Below are 24,185 nucleotides of genomic sequence, written 5' to 3'. Positions count from 1 at the left end.
GAGTGTACAATTTGACAGTAGTTGCTTCTTCCCCAGTGAAATTTCTATGTAGAATTGCTTGGTCAAACTCTTTTCCCTTTTAATTGGCACATATCTAAAGCAACTGTGAAATGAGACATGCTAGTCTCTCTTCATGCAATCAGAGACAGACTACTAATTGATGTGGCACAAGAAATCTTGATTTATTCATCCTGAATGTGGAGTATATAAAAGGTGGCTAATGGGGGGAAAAACACAGAGGCAAGTGGCTATATCTCTGTGGAAGGCAAAAACCCAGGCAGGATCTACACGATGCCCAGGACACACTGCATATCCAGTTTTCAAAACGTTTTCAAAGTGTTATATCCTGCTTGGTGTAGATCTGGAGGAATCAGACGAAGACGGAGAACAGGAAGGCAGGAGAATGATGTTGACCTGGGAATTGTCCCTGGTTCTACTAGTGTTTCTTCTCATTCTGCGGTTCCTGAAACAGCTCTGGACATGCAGACACTTACCACCCGGTCCTCTTCCACTTCCCCTCATTGGAAGCATGTGGCGAACTGGTTTCAAGCTCTGTGAAGATTCTCTCAGTGAGGTACATCTTTCTAAATAAGTAATCAGCTGAGTAAAAACCTTCCTGGAGAGAATGGTGAATGGTTCCCCCCCCCCCTTTCCCATGGCAACTGTGGATGGAAGTGTTATGTTGGTAAAACCATCTAGAAAATGAATGAGTGAAATGTAAGGGGTTTGGGAACTTCTTTAGCAGAGACCTTTGTGATGTATTTGACCCTCTATTCTGCAAAAACCAAACGTCATTTCACAGGTATTCTGTATCTCACAGGAGATTCAATTGCACACCCAATTATTAGTCCAGTATGGATTTCAGTTTTCTCATCATTATACCCAATTCCTGTTTGTGTACCTCTCCAGAAATGCTATTCTGTTTTATAATATAATTGCAAGTGGATTGGCCGTATAACTGGTTGCATTTGCTGTCTACCATAAAACTGAAGGAGGCTCACTGAGATACACAGAAAGAAATAGAACATCCAAATTCATGAGGAGAATATTCAGGCAATACCTATGACATGCTTGTTAGATGTGCAGGTTTTTCCGCCCTGGACTCTACGGTGCTTTTAGAAGGTCCATGTTTCTGGTTGAAGTGATAATATTTTAAACTGCTTTGCTGTATGGATTTCATTGGTTTCTTTTTTCTTTTTTCTATTTTGCCTGTAAATTGCCAAGGGAAACATTTTGGTGTTAGCATAGTATAAAAACCATCCAAATCAATAAGTGGACAGTTACATGTGAAGCCCCACCTGGAAAGCCAAAATCTCATTAATTTTATTTATTTATTTATTAAAACATTTGTATCCCACCCTATATCGCTGGGATCTCAGGGCGGAGTACAGATAAAGTCAGAACAATATAAGCGTTAATAACTTGCACAGCTTTTTTTTTAAAAAAAACATATTAAATTGTTAACAAACAAAAACCAGTAGAATTTTTTTTAAAAAGCAATAAAAACAATTAAAAACAATTTAAACTATGTGTGACCATGGAGAATTTAGCCCTCACAGGCTTTGATGAAGAAACATTTTTTAACTTGGGCCACAGCTAGACCTAAGGTTTAACCTGGGATCATCCAGGGTTCGCCCCTGCCTGAGCACTGGATTCCCTGTGTGTCACCTAGATGAACAGGTTTGACCTCTGGATGATCCAGGGATAAACCTTAGGTCTAGCTATGGCCTTGGTGATGAAATGAAGCCAGTGTCAGTGCTGGTCGGGCCTCCAAGGAGAGGGCATTCCACAACCAGGGTGCCACAACAGAGAAAGCCCTGTCCCATCACAGCGTATGTCTGGCATTGGTGGGATGCGGAGGAGGGCTCCTCCAACAGATCTCAAATCTCAGGCAGGCATATATATGGAGAAGCGCTCCCTGAAGTACCAAGGTCCTAAGCCAGCAGCTTTTTTTATTATTATTCTTCGTCTCACATCCTTTGCAGTCTTTCTAAACTGCTTTGTGAGGACCCTGTACCCTGTAGGGCATATGAAAAGTATACATAAACAAACAAATAAAGAAATAAAAGGCAGGGTCTTGAGAAGGAAAGGAAAAGCAGGAGGCAGACTGGGCAGAGGGACAATTACACCTGGCCAGATGCTGCAGAGCTGAGGGAGGCTGAAGTTCATAGACCCATCATTGTCACTGGAGGCCCAGGTGGACTCTGTGGCACGGAGTACTTGGGGTCAGCTTCAGTAGACCCACCAGCTACAGCCTTTCCTGGACAGGGACAACCTAGCCACAGTAGTGCATGCACTGGTAACTTCCTGATTAGACTACTGCAATGCACTCTACGTGGGGCTGCCCTTGAAGACGACGCAGAAGTTGCAGCTAGTGCAAAATGCAGCTGCTAGACTGCTGGCGGGTACATCTTCCAGAGACCACATGACACCGGTCTTAAAGGAACTGCACTGGTTGCCTATACACTTCCGGTCGGAATTCAAGGTGTTGGTAATGACGTTTACAGCCCTAAACAGCTTGGGACCTCGATACTTGGGAGAGCGCCTCTCCTTATATATGCCTGCCTGAGACCTCAGATCTGTTGGAGGAGCCCTTCTCCGCATCCCACCAATGCAACATATATGCTATGATGGGACAAGGGAGAGGGCTTTCTCTGTGGTGGAATGCCCTCCCCTTGGAGGCCCCATTGGCGCCAACATTGATTGCATTTCGACGCCAAGTGAAAACAGGGCTTTTTCCTTTGATGGTTAAACTCACTGGCACATGGTTTTAACTGTTTTAACTGCTTTTACTGCTTTTAAATTATATATTGTTTTAACTTGGATCATGGTTTAATTTGTTTTTAACTGTGTGTATTTATTGTTTTATACTGTATGTTTTTATCTGTACGCCGCTCTGAGATCTTAATGATATAGGGTGGGATATAAATGTTTTAAATAAATAAATATATTAACTTGAAATAATATGCTTAACTTGAATATAAAAACTCTTATCTCTGTTTTAATCCAATTGGTAGCTGGCTAAGCAATATGGAAACATTTACACGGTATGGATAGGACATCATCCTGTAGTGATACTGTCTGGATACCAAACCGTAAAAGAAGGTCTGATCAAATATTCAGAAGAATTCTCTGGACGACTAGTGATCAATTTCTTTAAAATGGCATTAAAAAGACGGGGTAAGTTGTGAATTAGTGAATTACTGTGCTTTTGTGTGTGTTTGCTTTTGCTTTTGCTTTTGTGATATAATGCAGGGACTTCAAGCGAAAGGGAATAAAGGAAATCCCTGCTTTGTCAGCCTTCTGGGAAGCTCTCGAAATCACCAGTGCCTTGCATTTATGAAGTTAGTCATTAGGCATTGAGACAAGACGTTAACAACAGCCGTGCTGGATCAGACCAAAGGCATATATGGTCTAGCCTTCTGTTCCCACTGTGGGCAACTAGGTGGCTTTGGGAAGCCGACAAGCAGGGCAGGAATGAAAGAGTTACCCACCTGCTCATGTTTCCAAGCAACTGACTTTAAGATACGTTCCACCACTTGGAACTGAACATAAGAACATTAGAGCCATGGTGGATCAGGCCAAGGGTCCTTCTAGTCCAGCCTTCCTCAACCTGGGGCGCTCCAGATGTGTTGGACTGCATCTCCCAGAATGCCCCAGCCAGCTGGCTGGGGCATTCTGGGAGTTGTAGTCCAACACATCTGGAGCGCCCCAGGTTGAGGAAGGCTGATCTAGTCCAACACTTTGTTCACACAGTGGCCATGTAGCTGTCGACCAGGACATGAGTGCCACAGCACCCTCCCACCCATGTTCCCCAGCAACTGGTGTCTATCGGTTTTATGCCTCTGATACTGGAGTTACATTTGGACTAGTAGCCATTGATAGCCTTCTCCTCCAGGAATTTATTTATTGATTTATTGATTTATAACATTTCTATACCGCCCAATTGCCGAAGCTCTCTGGGCGGTTCACAAAAATTTAAAACATTAGGAACATAATAAAACATCCAACAAGCTAAAACCCCAAATACAAAATACAATATAAAAAGCACAACCAGGATAAAACCACACAGCAGAAATTGATATAGGATTAGAATACAGAATTAAAACAGCAAAGTTTAAATTTAGATGTTAAAATACTGAAAAAATAAAAAAGGTCTTCAGCTGGCGATGGAAAGAATACAGTGTAGGCGCCAGGCGGAGCTCTCTGGGGAGCTCGTTCCACAGCCGGGGTGCCACAGCGGAGAAAGCCCTGCTCCTAGGCAGGATCTACGCTACTGCTTATGACAGTTTATAATGGTTATGACAACTGCTCAGGCCCAGGACACATTACATATACCGTTTTCATAACGTTTTTAAAGTGTTATATCTTGCTTAGTGTAGATCGGGCCCTAGTATCCAACCCCCTTTTAAAGCCATCCAAATTGGTGACCATCACTACATCTGGGCGGTTTAGAAAGATTAAAACATTAAACATTAAAAATTGATATACAAAATTTAAAAGCATACATTTATTTATTTATTTATTTATTACATTTTTATATTGCCCAATAGCCAAAGCTCTCTGGGCGGTTCACAAAAATTAAAACCATAATAAAACAACCAACAGGTTAAAAGCACAAATACAAAATACAGTATAAAAAGCACAACCAGGATAAAAACCACGCAGCAAAATTGATATAAGATTAAAATACAGAGTTAGAACAGTAAAATTTAAATTGAAGTTAAAATTAAGAGTTAAAATACTGAGAGAATAAAAAGGTCTTCAGCTGGCGACGAAAGGAGTACAGTGTAGGCGCCTGGCGAACCTCTCTTTTATGCTTTTATAAAAGCATAAAAACAGACAACATACTAAGACAATATACACTTAAAACAACTTTGAGCTCTCAGCCATACCTAAAGATATATCTGGGATCAATTAAAAAACTCAACATATGCTGTTAAATGCCTGGGAGAAGAGAAAAGTCTTCACCTGGGGCCAAAAAGAGAACAATGTTCGTGCCGGATGAACCTCAGCAGGGAGATCGTTCCATAATTGGGGGGCCACCAGTGAGAAGGCCCTCTCCTTTGTATAACATAAGGATGTACTGTAGAACATTAAGGATTTTAAGTTGTTATAAACTGCCAGGGAGCTTTGTCTGTTTGGTTGTATAGAAATACAATGACTGAATGATTATTATTTTTCAAATGGAGTCTGCTCTCTGTCTATTCTTGATGAATCCTGTTTGATCAGTATGAACATATGGTCAGTTGTCCCAGTCTATCTGAGATTACTCCCATGAATATTTTATAATCCTAGTTTGTATGTATTGCCTTTAAGATATTCTCAGTATATATTACTAGGTTTGGGTGGAGTCACTTTATGTAAATACTCTCTCGTTATATTTATGTTTGGATAATCAGATGAACGCTCAATATGACAAAAATTTAAATGCAATTGAAATATTATTTTTTTAAAATATGCACGACAAACAACTGTCTGGAATAGGTAGAAGCATACCTTGCAAGTAATTACAATACACAATGTCTCTTAGTATTAACAATGGCACAAACACAGATACAAGAATGAATTAATTCAAGAGTGATGCTTTTAAACAGATGGAAATGATCATAAGCCGCGGTGAGTCACCTTGCAAGTGATTACAATTCAAAATGTTTCTGGGTGTAAGCAGTAGCAAAAATACGCACACAAAAGTAGAGATATAATCATACAGAATAGAATTTAGTTCAAGAGTGATACTATTAAGAAAATGATGATTACTCTGGAATTTATTTATTTATTTATTACATTTTTATACCGCCCAATAGCGGAAGCTCTCTGGGCGGTTCACAAAAATTAAAACCATAATAAAACAACCAACAGGTTAAAAATTTTGTGAACCGCCCAGAGAGCTCCGGCTATTGGGCGGTATAGAAATGTAATAAATAAATATATAAATAAATAAGCACAAATACAAAATACAGTATAAAAAGCACAACCAGGATAAAACCATGCAGCAGAAATTGATATAAGATTAAAATACAGAGTTAAAACAGTAAAATTTAAATTTAAGTTAAAATTAAGTGTTAAAATACTGAGAGAATAAAAAGGTCTTCAGCTGGCGACGAACAGAGTACAGCGTAGGCGCCAGGCGGACCTCTTTGGGGAGCTCATTCCACAACCAGGGTGCCACAGCGGAGAAATTCCATGGATTGCGGTGTCAGAGTTTTCCAAGCACATCCTTACAACATCAGAAGTTTCCACACTCTTTCTGCACCTGCTCACAACTCAAACATTCAGTAACACACACTCCATTCATCTGACCAATCCCCCACACCCAACCTGGCTCAATCTCAGATTATAGCTGGTGGTTAGAACCAGCCGCACCGGTCACTATCATTCCACATTCCAAATAACCAGCCTTTGGTTAGGCAGAATCTCAACTGCTAGCCCATTATGGTCATCAGAAGAGGTAGCTTTTGTTAATGAGGCATCCGTGTGTTACCATAACATCTTCCTTTTCCTTTTGCTTTCTCAAACACACACCCTGTTTTAAAGAAACATAATAAAAGATGGAGCAAGACCCCAATAGAGAGATCAAAAATAATGTTGATAACATTAACTTGATACTCGATAAAAATTAAATGGCTACCTGAGAACTTGAACAAAAATATTTTTGAAGTAACTGATTAGAGCGCTTCAAGGACTCTAGAAAAATGAAAGCACCATAGGCATGTGTGGCGTTACACCCCACATGTCAGTTCCCTAATGTATGTCTAGGATTTGTAAGTCTATTGTGTTTAGAATGTGGACCTGAGTGGGGGGAGATTGAATATCTTAGGAGAGGGGGGAGGAGGATATATAAGGGAATGACTGGGGTGATAAGGGGGGGGGGTGTTTTTAAAGTACTTTGGTTCAAGGGAGAATGAGAGGATCGGGGTAAAGAGGGTTGTCTTTTGAGTGTAGGGCGCAGATAGTCAGTTGGGGTGTATTAAATAATCCTGACAATAAAGAAAGTTCAAGAGTGAAGGTGTGAGAGAAAGGAAAGCGTGTATGAGAAGAGAGAAAGGATTGGATGAGAGGTTTTGACAAGGGTCTGAAAAGTTTTATTATGAAACAAAGTTTGTGAACATTGAAATGCATTTTTATTCTGTTTGTTTTACTACCCCCAAAATCCCACGTGTCTCCTTGGCATTTATCATCTGCAGTTATATACATATAACACCTGTCCTGACATTAATTCACCATCAGCACATATAATTCACAGTGCGTTATTTTATTCCTGAAATCATTCCTGTTTAACCCCTTCTTTCTCCACATAGTTTGTAGAAAGGTGATGTTTGTCCCTCACCTCAGGCTCATAAAGCGGGGGCGCTTAGCTTGAGCAGGAAGTGTCTGCGGACAGGCCTGTGGTAAAGAACCTGTGTCGTGGCACAGCATGCCCACCTGGGGGTTCCAGGTGTGCCCAGGCACACCCTAATTTCCTGTGGCTGTCTCCACTTTCCCATGCACCCCCCCCAACTGCTTTTAAGGAGGACGAGAAAGCATCATTAGCATTCCTGGGGAAACTATGTACTTTCCGGAGGGCCCGGAAGGGCCCGGAAAGTGTGCCTTCTGTACCCCGCCCCCGGCTGCAATCGGGAGCGGAGGAGGAGAAAGCGTGCTTTCTGGGGCCTCCGGAAACTATGGATGATGGCACTGTATTTGGCATTTTCAATCCTTGAAACTTCAATGGCTGTTAACAGAAAGCAAAGCACTACTTTCTCATTGATTCTTGATGGCCTCAGGTCTTGTGCTTTCAAACGGTCGCACCTGGAAGCAGCACAGACGGTTCAGTGTAGTGACAATGCGAAAGCTGGGACTGGGGAAGAAGGGCATGGAGCGCCAAATAGAAGAGGAGGCCCATTGGCTTGTGGAGACCTTTGCACGTGCAAACGGTACGTAATATTAGGAGATGATGCAGGCATACCTTCCTCTCTGCAGAAATGTTTTGGAATATAATTTCTTGCATTTTTAGTTTGACTTGGGGCAGATCCACACAGAGGCTTCGGGACGCCCTGAAGGCGCTTTAGGGCACCCCGAAATCGATGATGTACACCCTACCTTAACCGTTCCAAGAAGAGGCGGCGGAGGAGGAAGAGGCCCCGCATCGCCCCTCACGGGGACGGGATGAAGTGTTGCTGCGCCCGGCGGCTTCGCTGGGGAATCAGCTGCCGCCCACCTACCCGACGGCCTCCTTTTGCCGGCGAAAGAGCCACCCGGGTCATAGAGCTCGGCGGAAGAAGCCGGCGGTGGCTTCTTCCGCCGAGCTCTCCGACCTGGGTGGGCCCGGGTGGCTCTTTCGCCGGCAAAAGGAGGCCGGCGGGTAGGTGGGCGGCTGCTGATTCCCCAGCGAAGCCGCAACTCTTCATCCCGTCCCCGTGAGGGGCGATGCGGCGCCTCCTCCTCCTCCTCCGCCTCTTCTTGGAACGGTTAAGGTAGGATGTACATCATCGATTTCGGGGCGCCCTAAAGCGCCTTCAGGGCGTCCCGAAGCCTCTGTGTGGATCTGCCCTTGTATTCTAATATAAACTCAGGCCTTAGGTAGACCTACCTTTTATCCCTTGACAGAGGAGGGAAGATCTCGTGTTGTGTTTAACGCGAGATCCCTCCTCTGTTTACACGCGATGTGTGACGACCTCAGCATGAGAGGCGTCACGCCCGCCATTTTTTATTTTTAAAGGACCAGCAGAGCACAAACGCTCATGCGCAAAAGGTAAGTCCTTTTTTAAATTTAAATTGTTTTCCCCTGCTCCCCCCCCCGATGGGAGCAGCTCGCGTGGAGCTGGGTCAACCCGCAGCAACAGGCCACACGTTCCGCGGTCTTGGGCTTAGCCCGGGACCACAGAAAAACTGGGGCCAAAGTGGAGGACTGTATCAGTTCAGTTATATATAACTTCAAATACTTAAAAGGTTGTCACACAGAGGAGGGCCAGGACCTCTTCTCGATCCTCCCAGAGTGCAGGACACGGGGGATCGAGATAAAGGAAGCCATATTCCAGCTGGACATCAGGAAAAACTTCCTGACTGTTAGAGCAATACGACAATGGAACCAGTGACCTAGGGAGGTGGTGGGCTCTCCCACACTAGAGGCCTTCAAGAGGCAGCTGGACAACCCTCTGTCAGGGATGCTTTAGGGTGGATTCCTGCACTGAGCAGGGGGTTGGACTCGATGGCCTTGTAGGCCCCTTCCAACTCTGCTATTCTATGATCTATGATTCTATGATCCCGGGGCCAGGGAGGGATCATCCCTCCCTGGTCCCGGGATCCCCTGTGTGTCATGTGGATGCACAGGGATGATCCCGGAGTTCGCCCTGGGATAAAGCCCTGTCTAGCTATGACCTTAGATTGTAGTCAAACCTAGCACTCTCCCCCAGCTCCGTCATGGAATCGTACTCTCGGTATTAACAGGCAAGGCAGAATAGTGTTGACATGACTGAAAATCACTTCATTTGCAGGCCAGCCACTGGACCCTCTTTTACCCATCACTAATGCCGTCTCCACCATGATCTGCATGCTGTCTTTCGGATACCGATTTTCTCTTGAAGATGAAAAGTTCCAGAAACTGATAGATGCCGTTGATTATGTCCTAAAATTTGGAGGCAGCCCCTTTCATGCTGTGAGTTGGCTATTTCTTTCCTACTGGGTCAGGTAGAGGGCCCTAACCTGAAATCGGCATTCACAGAACCATGAGCTGTGCAATCCTCTGTATGTTTAGACCGTAAAAATGGCGTTGCTGATTGAGGCATGTTGGGAGTTGTAGAATGTGTTTTTCAAATTTAGAAATGCATAGAATTGCTCCCTAAAGTAGTTAGAAAGATAGGCAAGGGGCATCATCAGACGAGCATTTTATTGCATGCACGCTACTCCCCACTTACGGATGTCCGTGCATCCTTTAGATGATAATTCTGCTCCTTCAAGTCTGATTTTTCCAATCTGTGCCTTTGGAAAAGCAAAACAAACAAAAAACAAACAAATCGGGGAGGGGGAAGGAAAGGAATGAGGTAATTCCTCCTTCCCCCCCTTTTAAAAAACCCTCTATCTGCGGAGCTCTGCAGAAACATATAATAAAAACAAAAACGGGGGGGAAGGAACGAGGCAGCAGAGGAGGACGCGAGAAGGACTAGGAGAACCACTTCTCCTCCCTCTGGCTGCCTTGTTCCTCCCTCCCATTTTTATTTTGATTATATGTTTCTGCAGGGCTCTGCAGATAGAGATTATAAAATTTTAAAAAGGGAGGGGAGGAACAGGCAGCCAGAAGGAGGAGGCTCTCCCAGTCCCTCTCTTGTCCTCCTCTGCTGCCTCATTCCTCCCCTCCCCCGCATTTTTATTATATGTTTCTGTGGAGCTCCGCAGATATAGATTATATATATTTTTTAAAGGGTGGGGAAGGAGGAAAGGCCCTGTTCCTCTCCTCCCCCCTGTTTTTATTTTTTTGTATTTCTCTAGAGGTGTGGGGCCACCCATGGCGACCAGTCAGGGAGCGCCATGGGCTCCTCTGCCAAAAAAGTTGGATAAGTGCCCAACTTTTTTGGAATGGAGTTTCCAGGGTTTGCACCCGGCTGGCTTTGCAATGGCGGCTGCGTCATGCCCCGGGGCAAACCCTTCATGTAGATGTAGTGACAAACTATCCCTGGAAACGGATCGGTAGGATCGGGGATTGTTCATGAAGGATAAGTCCGTTCTTACAGTGCCCTGATCCCATGAAGGTGGAATAAGAGCAATGTTATATGCTCTGATCACTGGGCCCCAATTAAAATCCTGCTAGCTGCATTTTTGGACCAGTTAAACATCCTAGACTGTCTTTGAATGCAGTCTAATGGAATATGAGTCAAAGGCCTTTTGTTCCGGGGGAGAGGATGGGAGACCTCACGTTGCGATTAACACGAGATTTCGCCCTCGTTTACACGTAAGGCGCGACGACATCAGGAAGAGAGGCGTCGCGCCCGCCATTTTTTATTTTCTTAAAGGGGACGGAGCACATGAATGCTCATGCACAAAGGTAAGTTTTTTTAAAAAAATTTTTACCTACTTTCCCCGTTGTCCCTGCCCTGCGCCCCGTGCATGGCTTCCGGCTCCACGCGAGTAATTACACAGAGCGGAGTAAACCCACGGAAACGGGCCACACACTCCACGGACTCCCAGGACCGTGGAAAAGCGGGGCCAAAGGGTAGGGCTGTATCCTGGGGCAAGGAAGGGATGATCCATTCCTGATCCCAGGATCCCCTGTGCATCATGTGAACGCACAGAGATGATTCCGGGTATCACCCTGGGATATAGCCTGGTCTAGCTAAGGCCAAAGTCACCAAACATGGATTAGATATCTAGGGCATGAATGACAGAGGCTTCCGTCTGGCTGCTCTACAAAAGGGCTGAAATTAGTAAATCAGTTGGAGTAGGTGAAAACTGCTCCTGGTCCCTGCTCCACCTGGCATCCAGGAACTACAGTGAGCCAAAGAACCCCCATAGCTGTGTAGCCGCAGCTCAAGCAGAGTCCAGACCACTGAATCAAAGTGCTAATCAAATCAGTTGGCTGATGGATGATGCTACCAAGCTTATGCACGATAGTGACCGGATGTTGCTTTCACCTTCCCTGTAGCTGCTTGAACTGTTCCCATGGCTGATGCTGCATCTCCCAGGGCCTCACCAGAAGGCCTTGTCCTCCACGCAGCTGGTGCTGTCCTTTGCAAAGACGGAGATAGAGAAGCATAAGGAATGTCTGACGATACACGAGCCACAAGATTTCACTGATTTCTATCTACTTCAAATAGAGAAAGTAAGTATTGAGTGCAATTTTCCAGCCCGAATAGCACCTCAGCCCTGCTCGGCCCCACACTTTAAACTAGGGCTCAGGGGCATGTGACCTTCCAGATGCTGTTGGACTACAATTCCCATCAACTTTAGCCAGAATGGCCGATAATGAGGAAGGACAGGAATTGGAGTTCAGAAACATGTGGAGGGATGCAAGTGTAGTCTCAGCCCTGCTTCAAACAGTCACAAATCACTCCCGTTATATATTCCACACACCCAGGGCCAGCGCTGCCATAGAGGCCAGCTAGGCAGCCACCTAGAGCACCAAGGTAAGGGGGCGCTGAACGGCGTGCCCGGAAGTCGCCCTCCCTCTCCCAGAGCCGCTCTGGCCAAGTGAGGGCAGCTTCTGGGCGCGCCGTTCTGAAGCCTTCTGCCCCCGGCCTCCCCCAGTGTCCCTGGCTTGGCTTCAGCTGGGTGCCCGCCCAGCAGCCAAAGCCAACCCGGGACACTGGGGAGCGGGGGTGGGCAGACGGCTCCACGTTCTGACTTCCGGCGCACGCCGGACGTCAGAACATGGAGCCGTCTGACTGCCTTCCCCTAGCTTCCCGGCTTTATTTATTTATTTTTTATTACATTTATATACCGCCCCACAGCTGAAGCTCTCCACATTCCACGTTCGCCTCCCCCACCATCCCAGCTTGGCTTCAGCTTGGCCCTCCCAGCCAAAGCCAAGCCAGGACGCTGGGGGGAGGGGAATGGACGGCTCCACGTTCATCCCCCCCCATCCTGGCTTGGCTTCGGCTGGGCCCTCCCTGCCAAAGCCAAGCCAGGACGCGGGGGGGGGGGGAAATGGACGGCTCCATGTTCACACCCCCACCATCCCGGCTTGGCTTCAGCTGGGCCCTCTCAGCCAAAGGCAAGCCAGGACGCTGGGGGGGGGGGAATGGACGGCTCCACGTTCATCCCCCCCCATCCCGGCTTGGCTTCAGCTGGGCCTTCCCAGCTGAAGCCAAGCTGGGATGGGAGGGTGGGCAAACGGATGGCTCCATGTTCTGACTTCTGGCGCGCGCTGGACGTCAGAACATGGAGCCGTCTGACCGCCCTCCCTCAGCTTCCCGGCTTGGCTTCGGCTGGGCCCACCCAGCCAAAGCAAAGCCGGGACGCTGGGGGGGGGGGGGAAGAAACGGATGGCTCCATGTTCGCTCCCCCACACCATCCCAGCTTGGCTTCAGCTGGGCCCTCTCAGCCAAAGGCAAGCCTGGACGGTGGTGGTGGGGGAACGGATGGCTCCACGTTCTGACTTACGGGCACGCCGGAAGTCAGAACATGGAGCTGCCCACCCCCCCCACCGCAGCGTCCCGCCAAGCCAGGAGGACTTTGGGTGAGGAATAGGTAATGTGACCTCATCACCGCCTGTCTCCGCCTACCTGGGGTGGTGGTGGGTACGGTGGGGTGGTGGGTGGGGGGTGAAAGCAGCTCACCTTGCTTAGGGCGCAAAAAAGCCTGGCACTGGCCCTGCACACACCCTATTCATGATGCCACCTGAAGAAGGTGGCTTCATCTCGCTGCATGGCAGGGCCTGACATAAAGTATAGGTCCCCCCCCTCAAAAACAACAACAACGACGAGGAGGAGGAAGGAGATTCCTCTAAGGAGGAAAGGCTACTCAAAGCACCAGGAAAAAAGAGTTGCAGTGGGAAGAGAAAACAAATGATCTAACTAGGTGGAATTGCTTGTCACGCCATTTTCTTTATTTCATAGACTCATAGAATAGCAGAGTTGGAAGGGGCCTACAAGCCCATCGAGTCCAACTACCTGCTCAATGCAGGAATCCACCCTAAAGCATCCCTGACAGATGGTTGTCCAGCTGCCTCTTGAAGGCCTCTAGTGTGGGAGAGGCCACAACCTCCCTAGGCAATTGGTGTTTAAAGCAAAGATCTGGAAATGAGTGCAAATTTCTAGGGTGTAATAGAATCCTTCACCCCACACTACACAGCCAAGATCTGGAGGGGTTAAATATTCATGGCAGGGAAACTCATCCACCGACACTAAATTTGTGTAGGTGAGTGCATTGCCTTTGCATCCTCCTCCCAAAGTGATTTGGGAAGGAGCTGACTCAGAAAGAGCTTTTTATGGTGTCTTACTGTGCATAGTTTTTAGGGGGTGGTATCAGAGATATCTTTTTTTATCCCCCCCCCCCTTAATGGCTATTTTGGGTCTCATCTACACCAAGCAGGATATTCCACTATGAAAGCTGTATGAAAGCGGTATATAAAAGGCAGGAGCCACACTACTGCTTCATAGTAGTACTGACAGAGATAGCCTAGCTACAGTTATCCACACTCTGATAACCTCTCGTTTGGATTACTGCAATGCGTTATACGTGGGGCTGCCTTTTGGAAATGGTCCGGAAACTTCAACCGGTACAAAACAGGGCAGCATGGTTACAAACGGGGACTGGCTGATGAGACCACATCACGCCAGTCCTTTTCCAGCTTCATTGGCTGCCAGGCCATTGCTAGACCTGGTGTTAGCTGGGTGTGAGGCCCGGTCTCCCTCCTGTGCATCCAGATGATGCACAAGGGATTCCGGGGTCAGGCCGGGCTAAAGCCTCCCTTAACCTGGCATAAGCAGATTCGCTTATGGCCCTGTTTTTCTGCAGCCCTGGCCTCAGGCTGGGGCTGCGGAAGGTCTATCAGGGTCCGTGGCTTTTTCCGGCTGCTAGCTTATTTGCGAGTAGCTGGGAGAAGCCACGGACTGGGCACAGCGCCCATCGGGCGGGGGGGGAATCACAGGGGGGGAGATAGGGGCCGGGGGAAAGGCCGACCCAGCAGGAGAGCGCGGGGGAAGAAGAATGGGCACAGGCATGGGCATGGCGGACGGGGGATGGGGTCGGGGGAAGAAGGATGGGCATGGGCACAGGCATGGGGGGAGGACGGGGAAAAGGCATCAGGCATGGGGGGGAAAGAAGGACGGGGGACAAGGCATCGGGCATGGGGGGAGGACGGGGGACAAGGCATCGGGTATGGAGGGAGGACGGGGTACAAGGCATTGGGCATGGGGGGAGGACGGGGGACAAGGCATCGGGCATGGGGGAGGACGGGGGACAAGGCATCGGGTATGGAGGGAGGACGGGGGACAAGGCATCGGGCATGGGGGGAGGACGGGCGAGCGAGCGGGGGGGCATCAGGCATTGGGGGAATCAGGGGCAGGGGGAGCGGGGGGGCCTTAATTTTTGTAAAAAAAAATCTTACCTGCTCTGGCGGTGCACTCCTGCGCACATGGTCCTTTAACTGTTAAAAAAAATGGCGGACGCGACGGGGCTTCCCCTTGCATCATTGCGTCTTACGTGTGGAAAAGGGCGATGGCACACGCTAGCTGTAGTGCGCCGTCGCCCCAACTCCCCGCCAGATTTTCAGGTAGGTCTAGCAAGGCCCCCAGTCCAGGTCCAGGCCCGATTCAAAGTGCTGGTATTAACATTTAAAGCCCTAAATGGCTTGGGGTCAGGCTATCTGAAGGAACGCCTCCACCCATATGTGCCTGCCCGAACCCTAAGGTCATCCTCAGGGGTCCTTCTCCACGAGCCCCTGCCAAAGGAAGTGAGGCAGGTGCCTACCAGGAGGAGGGCCTTCTCTGCTGTGGCACCCCGACTGTGGAATGAGCTCCCTAAGGAGGTTCGCTTGGCACCTACATTATATGCTTTTAGACGCCAGGTGAAGACCTTTTTTATTCTCCCAGCATTTTAACAGTCTATAAATAAATTTTAACTTGGTGTTTTAAATTTGTAATTTTGCATTGCTGCTGTTTTTATCTGGTTGAGCTTTTATATTGTATTTTATATTATGGTTTTATACTGTTGTTTTACACTTTGAATGTTTTTAATTTTCGTGAACCGCCCAGAGAGCTCCGGCTATTGGGCGGTATAGAAATGTAATAAATAAATAAATAAATAAATAAAATAACTGTTGGGGCCCAGGACACATCTACGCCAAGCAGAATATAACACCATGAAAGCGGTATATGGTATATGTGTCAATGGGCCCCAACAGTTGTCACGGCACTTCAATACCGCTATAAAGCAGTCATGTGGCTCCTGCCTTTTATATACCACTTTCATAGTGGAATATCCTGCTTGGTGTAGATGAGTCCTTAGAGTCCTACTCCAGGCCATGGCTGTTTCCAAAGACCTTTCTGCATTCTCACCTGTGAACCAAACAATATGATACCATGATAGGAGTCCCCACCCCACAAAGCCCAGTAAACGTTGAAGTGTGTCCTATAATTGGTTTGAAACGATGTTTCATCTTTTCTATCCTCAACAACAGAGCAAGGGTGACCCCACTTCTACCTATAATGAAGAGAACCTGTCTGAATGCATTTTTGACCTCTTTGTTGCTGGGACAGAAACAACCGCTACGGCACTGCAATGGGCACTTCTTCTCATGGTGGCTTATCCAGATATCCAAGGTAAGAAAGTCTTGTGTAATGGAACCAAGATCCCCCCTCGGTCCCTGTAGAGAAGCATTTGTTTTCATACTAATGGTTTGTAATCAGTGGAGTCTGGTGGTTCCAATATCACTGGGATGGTGAATCCTCTCTGAGTTTCAGTCACCCAGAATGGACCTACAGTCCTACTGAAATCAGAGATGCCAGCCTCCACTGTTTGTAATTCTTCAAAGATTTCATAGTGGGTGGATGATAAATACTCATTCATATCTGACAAGCAACTGGAATGAGGACATCCTGTAAATACCACCAAACCCGCCCCAGACTTAATCATCCATCTTAGGCCATGGCTAGACCAGGCCTATATCCCGGGAACATCCTGGGATTATCCCTGTGCATCCAAATGACACACAGGGGATCCCAGGAGCAGGCAGGGACGACCCCTCCATTTGCCTGGGATAATCCTTAGGTCTAACTAAGACCACAGATGTTTCATTGAATGAATGGACTTGCTTCAAAGTAAATTAGTGAACTAAAATGAAGGCATTTGAAATATATGTAATACGAAATTGTATTATCTCCTGATTGCTTTATGGAAGATAAATGTTGCCTGATCAAATTCAAAAGCTTGGACAAATTAACACCAGATATTTATAATATGTAACTAAATTAGCAAAAGCCATAAAATGGAATAGGATTTTAGTGGGTTGTGATTCAGGCATTTATGTTCAAACTAGCTGCTGAGTATATTGTTAGATTACAAACTAAGCCCATAGCTAGACCTAAGGTTTATCCCTGGATCGTCCAGGGATCAAACCTGTTCATCTAGGTGACACACAGGGGATCCAGTGCTCAGGCAGGGGCGAACCCTGGATGATCCCAGAATAAACCTTAGGTCTAGCTGTGGCCTAACGTAGCTATATTTGCCAGTGATGGGTTTGTTCGTTATGGTAAAACCTATTGGGTTTTGAAGACCCTATTTGGGTCTTCAGATTTTCTCTTTGGGTGCTGTAAAACTGCTTCCTTGGTCCATATCTGAGATTGAGGGCCCAATCCTATACATGTTTAGACAGAAATAAGTCCTATGATTTATTTTTGTCTAAACATGCATAGGATCGTGCCCTAAAAATATTATTAAATTTCTTTCAGTCAGAAAAGGACATCTTCCACATCCCTCCACAGTTTTTAAATTTGGGACACCATTTTGCATTTCTAGATACTATTTAAATGTGATTACATTCAATGGTTATTTATGGAACTACATGGAGTAATTTCATGTGGAATAAATGTCCCTCAATGACCTCGTTAAGTTTTGGGGGAGTGGTGACTTGAATTTTAATGTGGATTCTGAGTGCTTTAAATGATCAGCTTCCTTGGTTTCAAACTGCTAAACTGTTTAAACTGTTTTATTTATTTTTATTGTACAGTGCCACGATGCCGAAAATGGTGAGGTGGTGCTATACAAATAATTTAATAACTAAAATATATAAAATAAGCCATGGTGGTTAAGCATTTTGAGCTAAACATTATGGCTTAGCGTGTTGTGTGAACCATTCCTAACCTTGTTGGCTACATAACCATGGTTTAAACATGCTCACAAACCATTTGCTGAAAAGGGGTTAGCAGCCTAACCATGGTTTAGCATCATGTCTGAACAGGCCCAACGTTTGCCTGGTTTTCTGAGGTAAAAAACACACAGTAGCAATAGTAAAGCATCCTTTCCCATCATTTCCCTCAGATAAAGTCCACAAAGAGATAGACGATGTTTTAGGTTCCCCTCATTCAATCTGCTTTCAAGACCGGAAGAGGCTGCCCTACACCAATGCTGTGATTCATGAGGTCCTGCGTGTAAAATACGCCTTACCAATCGGGATCCCCAGACGATCTGTGAAAGATGTGAACATGCATGGGTTCATCATTCCCAAGGTATAGAAATGTATTGCAGCTGCACTCCTGTATCACAAGAACATCCAAAATAGACACTTTCAGTGGTGTTGACATGGGAATATCTGGTGTACTGCAACATTCAAAGGGTCAGAAGCCCCCCCCCAAATTAAACAACAACCTGAAAGTCAAGAATGACCCAACTGTCCCAGAACATGGGTGCAGCTACCTAAAAGGCCCTGACTAGATGTATTTCTGGTGTCGACACACTGCAGCACCCGTGACAATTATCTCATTTAGGGTAACCACATGTATTCCAATAATAAACCAGAAACATCACATGACAAACAGCTACTGACATTGACCCCTTCTATTTTGGTTTCAGGAATATAGGTTATATACCAGAGTCAAGAATGAATTGAAATGTGTGTGCAGTGAGATCTTAGTTTTTCTCTCTTGAAGAAGGAATTATTGTTAAGGCAGTGTCACAGGAGTACAGAAACCATCCTTACCATTTTAGATAAATAAAGACATGTTTAGGCCATCTTTAAGAACAGAGCCCTCTCAAGATGGCAGATAAGTTACCAATGATACAAAAATAGGCACATGATGAAATAGCTCTTTGTCTACCCTCGTCACAATCTCTTTCCCTACAATGCACAATCCCCTTGGTGCCACCATAGTTGTGTGCAAGGAGTGTGCCAGGTGTGCCCAGGCACACCCTAATGTCTCAAGCGATAAGCATTTCTTCAATTCCCCCCTCATCTGCAATGGCCCTCCCACAGTCAGACAAGCTGAATGCGTAGTAGGGCGTCAGTGTCTACAGCGTTTAATAAAAAAATGGATTAAAATGTATTTTATGACTGAGTATTCAATAAATGTTCATGTGGGGCTGCCTTTGAAAATGATCCGGAAACTTCATCTGGCACAAAACAGGGCAGCACGGTTACTAACAGGGACTGGCTGATGAGACCACATCACGCCAGTCCTTTTCATTGGCTGCCAGTCCAGGTCCAGGCCAGATTCAAAGTGCTGGTATTAACATTTAAAGCCCTAAACGGCTTGGGGCCAGGCTATATGAAGGAACGCCTCCTCCCATATGTACCAGCCCGGACCCTAAGGTCATCCTCAGGGGTCCTTCTCCGTGAGCCCCTGCCAAAGGAAGTGAGGCAGGTGCCTACCAGGAGGAGGGCCTTCTCTGCTGTGGCACCCCGTCTGTGGAATGAGCTCCCTAAGGAGGTTCGCTTGGCACCTACATTATATGCCTTTAGACGCCAGGTGAAGACCTTTTTATTCTCCCAGCATTTTAACAGTCTATAAATAAATTTTAACTTGGTGTTTTAAATTTGTAATTTTGCATTGCTGCTGTTTTTATCTGGTTGAGCTTTTATATTGTATTTTATATTGTGGTTGTTTTATACTTTGAATGGTTTTAATTTTTGTGAACTGCCCAGAGAGCTCCAGCTATAGGGCAGTATAGAAATGCAATAATAAATAAATAAATAAATAAATAAATAAATAAATAATTTTTTAAAAAATCCCTATGTGCACATACTAATGTAATGTGCTGCACACACCTATGGGTTCCACACCTTGAGTTTCTTTTCCATTTTTGCAAACTATTCGTATGTGTATGTGAGTGTGCATGTGTTATGCATATGTTAACATGCCTATGTGTATGTGTGTGAGAGGGGTGATATTAGATGACCACTGTGCGTTGGTCCAAATGTATTCTGAGTCATCTTTTTCTTCCTTTCAGAACACAATTATTGTTACAGATCTGTGCTCTGTACTTCATGATCCCAAGCAATGGGAAAACCCCAAAGAGTTCAACCCCCAAAACTTTTTGGACAAGGATGGAAATTTTATGGCTAGAGAGGAATTTCTCCCATTTGGAGCAGGTAATTGTTGAAAGGTTTAGAGGCATGTTTCAAAGAGATCAAAGTAGATTTAATCTGTTACAGTTTAAAAACAAAACAAAAAAACACGTGTTTTTAATTTTACTGTAGGTTTAATTCTATTTTAACTTTTGTAATTTATATTTATGTGTTTTAATTGTACATGTTTTAATCTTGTAAACTGTCTTGAGGCCCAGTACTGGGGAAAAGGTGTGATAATAATAATGATGATGATGATAATAATAATAATAATAATAATAATAATAATAATGAGATTTGAGGATGGGCCACTTGGAGAGGTGGTGCCTTGGTTTACCAATCGGTTTACCAGTACATTCAATGTTAGTCCTACGTAGAGTAGGCCCATTGAACGAATGGGACGGAGGTTAGTACTGACCGATGTACATCTCATTCATTTCAATGGGTCTACTCTAAGTAGGACTAACATTGGATGTTACCCCTCAAATTCTTAAGGTGAAATCTAGGTGTTGACCAAATGAGATACACTAGAGAACAGGAAAAATAGGTTCTGACTCACTCACTGCTTTCCCCTTAATCCCTCTACAGGACATCGGGTTTGTCTCGGGGAGCAGATGGCGAAAATGGAGCTCTTCTTTTTCTTTACCAAACTGCTGAGAGCATTCAGGCTCCAGCTGCCAGAAGGAGTGACCGAAAAAGAACTCAAAATAGAACCGGTCATGGGGCTGTCGTTCCATCCCTATCCTTTCAAACTCTGTGCTGTTCCCCGCTGTGGTACCTCATCAAGCACCTGAAAACAACCACAGGGCCTTCTTTCAGGACTGTAACTTTTCCTGTCGTCCCCTTTCCTTTCTGTCTGAGGTTCAGCCTTGACTTGCTCACTGCTCAGACTCCCTCGGCTCCAGAACTTCTCCACTTCATCCGTCCTTCAGGCAGATCTATCGTGAAACGAAGTCAGCGCCGTTTAGGGCTGACCCGAAATCCTGTCCCCTCCCCAATCCGCCATCTCATTTGCAGGTGGTGAATTTAGGAGAGTCAGTTTGGTTTTGGAGTTGGGGAACACAAAGTTATATTTATTTGTTTGTGACATTTATGTCCCGCCTTTCCTCCAAGGAGCCTGTAGCTGCATATATGATCCTCCTCCTCTCCATGTTAGCGTCACAACAACCCTGTAAGGTTGGTTAGGTCAGGGACTCGCCCAAAGTCACCCAGTGAGCTTCATGGCTGAGTGGGGACTAGAACCCGGATCTCTCAAGTTCCAGTGCATCAGTAAGGGCTCCATCACACCTATTTTTTTCCCCTCTGGTTTGTCTCTGCCTTTTTTAGCTCCGTTTCATGAGCGCGTCAAGGGCTTCCTCGCACACGGTCCCTTTCACGTGGGTTTTTGCTTGTTTGCTCTTCCATTCCACCCTGCCCTTTCTCCTTCCAGCTCCAGTTCATTGGTTGTGCTACTCTGATGGGTGTGGGTTCTTCCCCCTTGCTTTGGCTTTGTTATCTAGCGATTAAAGGTTTCATCTGGGCTCAGGCCTTAGCTAGATGGGGCTTTATCCTAGGATCGTCCCTCTGCATCCACATGATGTACAGGGGATCCTGTGATCAGGGAGGGATGATCCCTCCTTTGCTCCGGGATCTTGCCCTCCACTTTAGGCCCAGCTTTTCTGTGGTCTTGGGCTCACCCGAAGCTATTGTAGAAAAGAGCCGGTGCGCATCAGCTGCTGGGGAACATGGGTGGGAGGGTGCTGTGGCACAATGTCCTGCTTTGTTGGTCCCTGGCCAATGGCTGGTTGGCCACTGTGTGAACTGAGTGCTGGACTAGATGGACCCTTGGTGTGAACACTTCTTATGTTCTTATGTGCCCTGAATCTTCTGAGATGCGTCCAAATCTTTTGCCCCCTGACATCATCTGCCTTAATACAGGCCTACGTCTTCCATCTGAGCTCTTGCAGTGACTAGGGGCTTCTCCACATGTCTGGTTTGTCCCACCGCTGTACCACACTGTGCTTCCTGTTCAAGCATGGGCTCTGTACACTGGCTGTGTTTATCTTGCTGCATTCCGCTTATTATCTGTTCACGGAGAGGCGGAGTGTCTTGAAAACATCACTATTGTTGCGAGACAAACCCTTCCATGTTACGGGTGACTCGCACAACTGCCTCTTTCCCTCCCCTCGCAGTTTAACTCTGCCTCTGCTGAAAGTCCAACCACATCCTCATAAATCCCACTTCCGGGGTCTTGCCCCAGATGGGAGTCATGTGACTCCTCAATGAACTTATCATACCCCCATGGACCAATAGGATAAGGGAATAGGACCCTGCTATACATGTGGGAGGGGACTGGAAGTGAATCACCTGATGTGCTCATGTGACCTGTCTGTAAACTCATCATGCCACCTCTACCTATTCAGCCACAATAGCATGAGGAGATCGTAGAAGGGTCACATGATCCCATCAGTAAACTCTCCATCCAGGGCAGGACTTTTGATACTAGGAGTTCTTGGGACAGGGTGAGAAATAATCCAAGAGCTGCTGCCTTGTGTCCTAGACCTTATCCTTTGACTGTTGCTCTGTCCTACAGGACCTTGGAGAGCACCATGCATGCTGTGCTGACCAGAAGCTTCTCCTGTAAGGAGCAGTTCAGTAGGGCTGTGCTCTGCTTCTCTTCGGGTGGGAGAAGCAGTAGCGGATCGGGGTGCTTCACCTCCCCTTAAGGTGGAGGTGAAGAGGATCGGGGTGGCAGCGGAGCGCCACAGAGCGGATTGTGATGAAGGCGGATCCTTCGCCTCGATCTGGAGCTCCGAAAAAAAGGTAAGGGGGCCTTACCTGGTGCTGCCGCTGTCCGTGTAGTGACGGCGGCAGAGCCAGGTAAGGGGGCAGGGGGGAGGGTGGATCTTACCTGGTCCGTCGCAGCCCATCGCTGGCTTCACTTGAGCTCGCAGCTCAACCTGGAAGTGTAGGCCCCAAGTGGGGCCTGGATTTACCTGGCCCTGCCGCCACTTCCACCGCTTGCGCGGCGATGGCAGCAGAGCCAGGTAAGGGGGAGGGGGGTCTTACCTGCTCTGTCGCGGCCCGTCGCCGGCTTCACTTGAGCTTGTGGCTCAACCCGGAAGTGTAGGCCTCAAGCAGGGGCCTACACTTGAAGCTGGCGACGGGCCACGACGGAGCAGGTAAGTGGTGTGCGCGAGGGGGAGCTTACCTGGCCCTGCCGCTGCCGCAGTTCATGTGGTGACGGTGGCACAGCCAGGTAAGTCTATGGGTGGGGGGGAAATTGAGCTCCGATTCGGAGCTCTGTAATGAAGCGGACAAGGCCACAGGCGGATTGTAGCAGGGAGGATTGGCCTGATCCACAATTTCCGGATCAGGCTGCGAAGAGGATCGGGGGGTCCGTGCACAGCCCTACAGTTCAGGCAACAGTCTGCAATCAAGTTAGGCCTTAAGAAAGCTGGCCAAGTGTGGTCTTTCAGTACCTCCAACTGTGTTGCGTACTAATTGCAGTTCTTTGTCAGTTTTTGTAATCTCATGCTCTTGATGGCTGAGGAACAGGGAAGATGCAAACATAGTAGGGCATGGTGAGGGCTCCCCCTGAATGGAATTATTTGTGGTCAATCTTAACCTGAGTCATCTGCAGGGAACTGTGTACCCCCAAAACTAGGGGACAAGACACCATCCCCCTCTCTAGCTAAACCTCATTCTCTGTTGATGTGGTCCAGTCTTTGACGGGTGTTGCTCATGAAATTTCTGGATGAGTTGATATGCCTAGACATGTATGGAAGCTCACAGGAGCATTCTTCTAGTCTGTAACCTTTCCAACCAACTAGATACTGGCGTCCCTCCTCTGTACCTAGGAGTCCAGAACACCTTGGACCTCAACGTCTCCATCTATTTCTATTGAAGGTGGGAGTGCTTGATACTGACATGAGTCTGAGTCAGCTGTGAAGGGAAATAATGGATGATAGAAAATTTGTATCTATCTAACCTTTGTGTATGGCAGGGTTGGAAAGGAAGAGGAAGAGGAAATCTGGCAGTCCAACCTTCACCAGCATCTGCCCATCATCATCATCATCATCATCATCATCATCATCATCATCATCATCATTTATTTCTTATCTGCCTCTCCACTTGGATCAAGGCAGGGAACAACATTGAATATAAAACACATAAAAACTGATTAAAAACATAGTATACATGATTAAAACATCCTTAAAACATTCTAAAA

The 24,185-nt window shown here is 46.6% G+C and overlaps 1 protein-coding gene across 1 annotated transcript; it reads left to right on the top strand.

The window, feature by feature from the left end:
• Positions 1–403: 403 nt before the first annotated feature.
• LOC134402378 (cytochrome P450 2J5-like) lies at positions 404–20,769 on the top strand. Its single transcript, XM_063131796.1, has 9 exons — positions 404–574; positions 3,018–3,180; positions 7,767–7,916; positions 9,477–9,637; positions 11,618–11,794; positions 16,094–16,235; positions 17,953–18,140; positions 19,858–19,999; positions 20,564–20,769. The coding sequence occupies exons 1-9, from the start codon at positions 404–406 to the stop codon at positions 20,767–20,769; spliced, it is 1,500 nt and encodes a 499-aa protein (XP_062987866.1).
• Positions 20,770–24,185: the final 3,416 nt, after the last annotated feature.

This window comes from Elgaria multicarinata, chromosome 8 (genome assembly GCF_023053635.1).
Source record: "Elgaria multicarinata webbii isolate HBS135686 ecotype San Diego chromosome 8, rElgMul1.1.pri, whole genome shotgun sequence".
In the NCBI taxonomy this organism is placed as follows: domain Eukaryota; kingdom Metazoa; phylum Chordata; class Lepidosauria; order Squamata; family Anguidae; genus Elgaria; species Elgaria multicarinata.
Note: the sequence above shows the minus strand (reverse complement) of the source record. Positions and strands in the feature narration are given on the sequence as shown.

Excerpts from the sequence above, each read along its gene's own strand:
- LOC134402378 (XM_063131796.1), top strand. The coding sequence starts at position 404 with ATGATGTTGACCTGGGAATTGTCCCTGGTTCTACTAGTGTTTCTTCTC. Across the intron at positions 7,917-9,476 it reads GACCTTTGCACGTGCAAACG|GCCAGCCACTGGACCCTCTT; the intron begins GTACGTAATATT and ends CTTCATTTGCAG. Across the intron at positions 9,638-11,617 it reads GAGGCAGCCCCTTTCATGCT|CTGCTTGAACTGTTCCCATG; the intron begins GTGAGTTGGCTA and ends CCTTCCCTGTAG.